The 7,247-nt window shown below is 44.8% G+C and overlaps 1 protein-coding gene across 6 annotated transcripts in view; it reads left to right on the forward strand.

The window, feature by feature from the left end:
- Positions 1 to 2,844, forward strand: part of PTPN11 (protein tyrosine phosphatase non-receptor type 11) — a 19,594-nt gene extending 16,750 nt beyond the window's left edge. For 5 of the 6 annotated variants that reach the window (XM_015644105.2, XM_033518113.1, XM_015644106.3 and 2 more), the window contains 3 exons: positions 1,826 to 1,938; positions 2,162 to 2,263; positions 2,568 to 2,811. In XM_015644105.2, coding sequence (XP_015499591.1) covers positions 1,826 to 1,938; positions 2,162 to 2,231 — 183 coding nt within the window. In that variant the 3' untranslated portion in view covers positions 2,232 to 2,263; positions 2,568 to 2,811. Of the gene's footprint in view, positions 1 to 1,825; positions 1,939 to 2,161; positions 2,264 to 2,567 lie in introns of all 6 variants that reach the window. The other variant, XM_015644103.3, reaches the window with a different exon arrangement.
- Positions 2,845 to 7,247: the final 4,403 nt, after the last annotated feature.

Consider the following 7,247-nt stretch of genomic DNA (forward strand, 5'->3'; position numbering starts at 1 on the left):
CTTTAAATTAAGTGGAATCTTCCCTTTAAATTAAGTGGAATCTTCCCTTTAAATTAAGTGGAATCTTCTCTTTAAATTAAGTGGAATCTTCTCTTTAAATTAAGTGGAATCTTCTCTTTAAATTAAGTGGAATCTTCTCTTTAAATTATTGAGTGGAATCCTGCCCTTCAATTACTAAGTGGGATTTTCTCTTTAAAACATCAGTTGGAATTCTCACCTTAATTTGAGTGGAATTCTCTCCTACCCTCCCTGTCCCCAGCCCTGCCCCCAGATCTCAAATTTCCTTCCCATTATCGAATTTCCTGTGGAGGAAGAATCAAAGATAAGGGTCTGTTAATTAAAGCAGAGCCTCGTGATCTTTGTGTTTTAAAGAGATTTGAAAGCTTGTCCCCTGCATTCCTGAAAGGGGAAAATCAAATGCTGATCACTTCAATTCCAATTTTGGGAGTTTATTGCTAGGAAATGAATCTATTGGAGCGGAAAATGAAAAGGGTGAGTGTGGTGATCCAACAAAAAGCACTTCCAGGAGCGTGGTGGGATCAGAAATATTTGGGAATAAGTGGTGACAAGCACAAGAGTTTCCCCTCCCTCTTCCTGTTCAGGGAATTCCTTGCACTCCAGTTCTGGGGGGTTTTACAGCAGTTTCCTGGTTTTGTGATAAAGAGCTGATGTTTTCTGCCTGTCCTTGCTGCTCCCTGCCCTGACCTCGGAGCAGTTGGGATTTGTACCTTTTGCTTTCTATGCTAATTACTCCAGATTTTCACTCTTTTTAGTGTCTTTTTTCCCTGCTGGGGACTTTCCAACATGTACTGAGTTAGTTCTTCTTTATCAGCTGGTTCCTACAAAATATCTTTGTGGTCCATTCCACAAATTCTGCATTCCACGTGTCCACCAATCCATCTTTTCTCTCCCAGACTTTGTTCAATGATGCAAATCCAGGTTTGCTCAACAAAACTTTTCCCAAGCTGTGTTCCCACAAACTGCTCAGGACAGCTTTGTTAAATGCTGGCTGAGAGTGATTTAAGAATCACCAGAAACACCAGAACAAAATGAAAGCTTCAGGAGATCATCTTGGAAAAGCTTCAATCCTAGGAATGTTCTTAATGGGAATTCAGGAGCCAGAACTCCCTGGAGGCTCCTCCAGCCTCTGCTGTGAGGCTGGGTCAGGCTTCAGGACTTGTTGCAGCATTAAAAAAACCTTTTTTAACCACAACCCCCTCCCCAAACCCCAATTCCCCACAAAACTTTCATTCCTACCTTGTAGGTTTCAGTGTTTTCAGGCATTGTGAATGCCTGGGAAAAGGAAAAATCCATATCCTGGTAGTAGTTCCCTGGCAGGATCTGGAGCTGGGTGCCAGCACAATTGGCTGCAGCCTGGAGCATATGTGCAGAATCCAAATAACAGCTTGGCTGCTTTTTATATCAAACCTAATGGGCTCAGATATTATTTTATTAGAGCTCCTGCAAACAACGGTGGCGCTCCTTTGGCCCCAGCTCCAAGCTGGAAATAAGGTCAGTGGGAAGCCCACTGGCTGCTCAAGAATGAAATGGGGATTTTTCTGCCAAGGAGATGAGGATTGAGAACATTCAGAGGGGTTGGTGTGTTCAGAGGAGATGGTGGGGATGGGGAAAAATGGGGATTTTCAGGTTTTGTCTCCCCAATAGCTTTAGGTGCGCTCAGCGATGTGTTCACTGCACACTCTCCTCACTGACAAACCTAAAAACACCCGTGGTTGTCTCCTCCTGGAATTGCTGCACTGTCTCCATGATTTCTTGCTGGGATTAACCCCAACCCTGGCTTTTTGTTGTGTGTTTTGCTTCACAGAAGAGCAAGAGGAAAGGTCACGAGTACACAAACATTAAATATTCGTTATCGGACCAGACGAGTGGGGATCAGAGCCCTCTCCCCCCCTGCACCCCAACCCCAACGTGTCCAGAGTAAGTTCAGTCCTGCTCTCAGTTCTGAGCTGTTCTCATCTTCAGAGACCTCAGAGGAGGCTGAGTTACCCCAGAACCTGCCCTCTTGTCCTGGGCTTTCCTCTGAAAATAAATGGAGTAAAATCAGTTGTCCCTGAATTATATGTTGTGTATAATGGGATTTTTGTTTTTATTTTTGTCTCAAATGAGATTGGTGGGACTCTAAATCCTGATTTCATTTCAGAATGAGAGAAGATAGTGCTAGAGTATATGAAAATGTGGGGCTGATGCAACAGCAGAAGAGTTTCAGATGAGAAGATATTGAGAGCCTTCCAGGCCAAGGCAGGTGTGTATGGCCAGAGGAGGGGCTGTGTCCAGAAAATGTACCCAGGAATGCCCAAAATGCTTGGAATTTATCCCCATGGGGTGCCTGAGTTCCAAAAGCAAATTTTAATTTAATTTTAATGAGCTCTATGAAAAATCTCACCTTTTACTGCCAAAGCACCCACACAGTTTCTAGGGTTGAGACTTTGGGTTGAGTTTAAGCTTTATTGGGTCAAAACTGAGCACTTCTGTACAATTTTTGAATAAGAAATAACTGCTGGGTTTTTTTCCTCAATAATTCTTCTTTTTTTTTTTTCCTTTCCCAGACATGAAAATGGTTTTTAAAAGGTCAAGAAAGAGATGGAAGAAGCTTCACGTGAGCAGTGAGCTCTGAGGGCTTGGTACCTTTTAATTTACGGTTTTAATCCTTCAGTAGGCAAAACTTCAGAGCATCTAAAGATTGTTTTTATCTCTTCTCTCCAATTTCCAATTGCTCGTTTTCCAAATAAAAGGAAATCCTTTCTACAAGGTAGACAATTACTTTGTAGAGTCAGTTTTGAATCCTGCAAACTGTTGGACTGTCATCCATTTTGTTTTTTTTTTTTTTAAAAAAAATAGTATTTTGGTTTCACAGTATGGCTGTTAGTGGGGTTTTTGTTTTTTGGGGTTTTTTTGTTCCTTATTTGAGCAGTTGTGGGGTTTTTGGGGGGGAAATGGGTGGGGGGTGGGTGGTGGGAGAGCAATGCCATGGGTAAATCCGTGACATGAAATGTAAAATACTGATGGGAACAATGTGGATTGTTGGAAAACAGTGGATCACCAGCGTGAATAGAACCAAGTGCATGATCAAATTAGTCCTGATACATTTCAAGCTCAGACTGAGCTTCCTGGGGTGAGCAGTTGTTGAGATGAAGGTGCTTTTTTGTGATAATTGGTGGCTTTGATTCCAATTTTGCTGTGTGGGCTGAATGGGCTATTTTGGAGGAATTGATGCAAAGTTGCTTTTACATCAAAGAAAGTTTATTTTCCATGATCTCTGCCCAGAATAGGAATTCCCTGTGTCCTTCAGGAGACTCAGTGACCTAAGGGTGGTTTCTGAGGACACTCTGTGGTCACTTTGTGCTCCATGAAATGAGACCTGCAGAGTTCAGGTATTAATCAAGAAGCTGCAGGATGTTAAAACCAGTGAAACCAGTAACCTGCTGTTAGTATCCCTTTGTGCTGGGGAGGTGGGAGCAGTGGAGGAGCCTCCTGGATTTTTAGGGAAGGAGGGATCCCAGGATTCCTGGTGGGACAGGGAGCAGCGAGGCCACACCGGGGGCACTGTCCCACCCCAAGTGCCTTTGGACCTTCCTGTCCCAGTGCCATGGAAAACCACCTGGAACCATCAGGGAGACAAAGCCTCTTCCAGAGACTCCCCAGGGAAGATCTGGTGAGCTTCCATTTAATTCCTCCCCCTGGCTCTGTCCTGGATATCCCTTGGAGCCGTGGATGGCAGGACCAGGCCTCAGGAGCGGGGCCTGGGTCTCCCCAGCACCTTGTCCCTGGTTTTGGGGACCCTCTGTGACTTCAGTGGTGTTGAGGAATGATTCCCATCCTCACACGGGGTGCCTGACCTTCCTGTGTCACTGGAATGGGCTTATTGGCCTTCCTGGTGGAATTCTGCTGGAGCCTGGAATGTAATTTGTGCAGCTTTGTGAGGGGTGAAGTGGGAGCTTCCACCACCTGGGCCTCAGAGTGCAAATTTCCAATATTTCGAGCACTTTGTTTGAACTGAATGAAGGTGCTGCATTAATGATAAGCAGAATTTTCTTCCTTGGCCCCTTGGTTTTGTTTTGTTTTGTTTTTTTATCCTTTGGGGCTTTGGGATTTGATTATTTGGAACTCCTGTCAGCAGCACACCATAAATGTGTTTGACTGTCACAGCCTTACGCTCTAGCCCTGAATCCTTGTGCCCTTCCTAGACAGGAATAGATGATGGAGGAGAGAGAAATGTGGTGATTTGGTGGTGAGGTTGCTGTTCTCCATCCCCTGCCAGCCTGTCCCTATTCCCAGCTCCTTCCTGCTCAACAGGGATCACTTGAAAGTTGTTGAAATTTGCATGGAGTAATTAAATATTTGCCTCAAACTCTGTGCAGAGTCAAATTCTGCACTTCAGAGGTGTTGGAGCAAGGTGGGGACACACCCAGCTGGGGTTTGGAGCTGCTCTGCTCCAAACTGGGAAGTCAAGGTGGGGGGAAAAGTCAGGAGAAAGGAGGGAAGGATCCTGAGGGAATCCCAGCTCTGCACTCAGATCATGTGAAGTGTTTTAAAAGCTGGACCTGTGTAAGCAGCAATTGTCCCCTGGCCAGCACAACGTTGCCTCCTGACCTCATTCAGAACCTGCCCCTGCAGGATTTTATTTGGAATTGTTGCTTTTTTGGAATTCTTGCTGCAGAATGTGTGTGAATGAATCCTGGGGAGCACATGGTGGGGGAATGTCAGTGAGGGGGGGAGCAAGAGCTGAAAGATTGTGATTGAAGGGATAAATTCTCCTTTCTGAGCCCTGGTGGGCACCAAAGGGGAGCCCCTGCACCCTAAAATCTGTCACCAGAGACAGGGGGGCTTCTTAAAGCATTTCCTGCATTAATTCCAGCGAATCACTTGGGGTTGTGACAGATGAAGAAGAGAAACATCCTTTGGATCAGGGGAGATCAGGGAATGTGGCATCCAGGGACCCCCAGTTTTAGGGAATTCAGCTGGGAACAGGGATGGGGAAAGGATCCCAGGGTTCTCTTGGAGAAGCCTTTGTCCCACCAGGGATAATTCACCCCAACTCCCAAGGCACAATTCCTGATGCCAGTGTGAATTTGCTGCAGACTTCATTTACTGAATGTTTTAGAGAAATACACTTTAATTTCAGCTAACTCCTGTTAGGCCTGGTTGGTTCTGTTAATCCTGACCAAACTTGCCTTTTTTCCTCCTGAAAGATGTTTTTTGAGACACGATTAACCAGGACACAGCTAACAAAGTTATCCAAACCTGTTCCCTTTTTTCATTGTTGGGCTGAGGAAATTCGCAGCTGGGACTAAGATTTGTTGTCAGGGTTTGATTTTCTACCCATAACTCCATTATTGCAAATTAATTGTTCATTTCTCCCTTTTCAATAGTGAAAGGTAATGAATAATTTTGAAGCCTGTTTATTTATGACATTACTGTGATTTTTTTTTTTTTATTGCAGTACTAAAGACTAATGAAAAAGGATCTTATTAGGTGGAATAGGTCTTGCATTTATTTTTTTTTTTCCTGCAATGTATGAAGTATTGTACCAGAGTATTAAATGAAATGTAATATTTTATTGCAAAATTTCTATCCTTTAAAAGGAATACATTTAGGAAGTCATCAATTTGATGTGAATCATGTAAATGTTGAGAAATGAGCTGTTTATTCTACATCTGGTGTTTCAAAAAGATTTCACCTCTTGCCTTTTGCCCACAGTCTGTAGCCCATTTACAGCTGTCAAAATGTGACATTAAATAATAGTTCCTGTATAGAAATAGTGGTGGTTGTCCATTGTTTTCTGGGCTGGTATTTATGGGGTTTAATTCAGTTGCAGTGGGTTTGTTGTTTTGGTTTTTTTTTTTTGTTTTTTTTATTGCTGCCAAGCTGTGTTTTCAGGAATGAACCATATCTGTAAACAGCAGAAATTCCATTAAAAAAAAGAAAAAAAAAGAAAAAAAATAAAAAAAAGGGAAAGAAGAAATTCAAAATAGGAAAGAAAAAAAAAAAAGAAAAAGAAATAAAAATCATTTTCTTACCACGGTTTGTCAGTCCCTGTGTTCTCCAGCTGCAGGCACCAAGGATGGGATGTTGGGAACAAAATCTTCCCAGGGAGGGTCTGGGACAGAATTCTCATGGGAGCTGTGTCTGACCCATCCCTGGAAGAGCCCAAGGACAGGTTGGACAGGGCTGGGAGCACTGGAACAGTCCCAGGGGCTGGAGCTGGATGATCCTTGAAGATCCAACCCAAACCATTCCAAGATTCTGTGCCCAAGGATGGATGGATGGATGGAAGAAGGGAAGGAAGGAAATAAAGAAATAAATTGATCCTGTTCTTTCTCTCTCCACATCCTCCTCTCCTGGGATGAGGGAGAGGAGCTGTTGTTCCCACTCCTGCTGCTCTTTCCTTCCAGCTTCCAACCCTTTCTCCGTTTGTTTTTGGGGCTCTGCTGTTTCCGAGGTCCAGCCCAGTGCAGGGACTCCAAGGAGGGAGCAGAGCTGGATTCTATCCCAGGCTCCTCCTGCCACACTTCCAAAGCTCTCAGAATTCCTGACTCCCTCAAACTTGGAGAGCCAGGCTCTTCCCAAGATGTCACTTTCCCTGGGCCAGGGCAGAGGAGCAAACGCCTGCCCTGAGGTTTTCCATATCTTAGCTCCATCAACACTGGTTTTTCTGCTTTTCCCTTCTCAAATCCATTGGGAATGTTCCCACTCGGGATGTCCTTGGTGGTGTTGATCCCAGAACTCAGCCTGCATGAAGGGGTTTGAATTCCAGGCAGATCCCACCGAGTGCTGCCTCTCCCCCATCCCGCTTTCGGGGCGGTAAAAACGGAACCAGAACTTTCCAGGGAATAAATCAGCTCAGCCTGAGCAGCGCTGGCTGAACAGCAGCAGAATCTGGAGTAAAACAAGCTTTAATCTCACGGCAAAGGCACATCCCAGGGATAATCCAGGGAAATGGCAGGAAGGAGGCAGAGCCTGGGGTCGGCAGCGGGATCCAAACGAGGCCAGGAGCTCTGTGGAGCAGCAGCCTGGCCCTAAGGCGATTATCCCACAGAGGAAGATTGATTTATTTGTTTTTATGAGCACATCCAACAGTTTGCATCCATCTCTGGGAGTTTTTATAATCCCTGCCAGGGCTGGGGAGGGAGGGGGGAAAAAAGGGAAGGAGAGGAGGGAGGGTCTGTTCAAATCTGAGAACTTGGACAAAGATTGAAAGTGATGGTGCTGGGGGTGACACTTGGTGT

The sequence above is a fragment of the Parus major genome, chromosome 15, assembly GCF_001522545.3.
Source record: "Parus major isolate Abel chromosome 15, Parus_major1.1, whole genome shotgun sequence".
In the NCBI taxonomy this organism is placed as follows: domain Eukaryota; kingdom Metazoa; phylum Chordata; class Aves; order Passeriformes; family Paridae; genus Parus; species Parus major.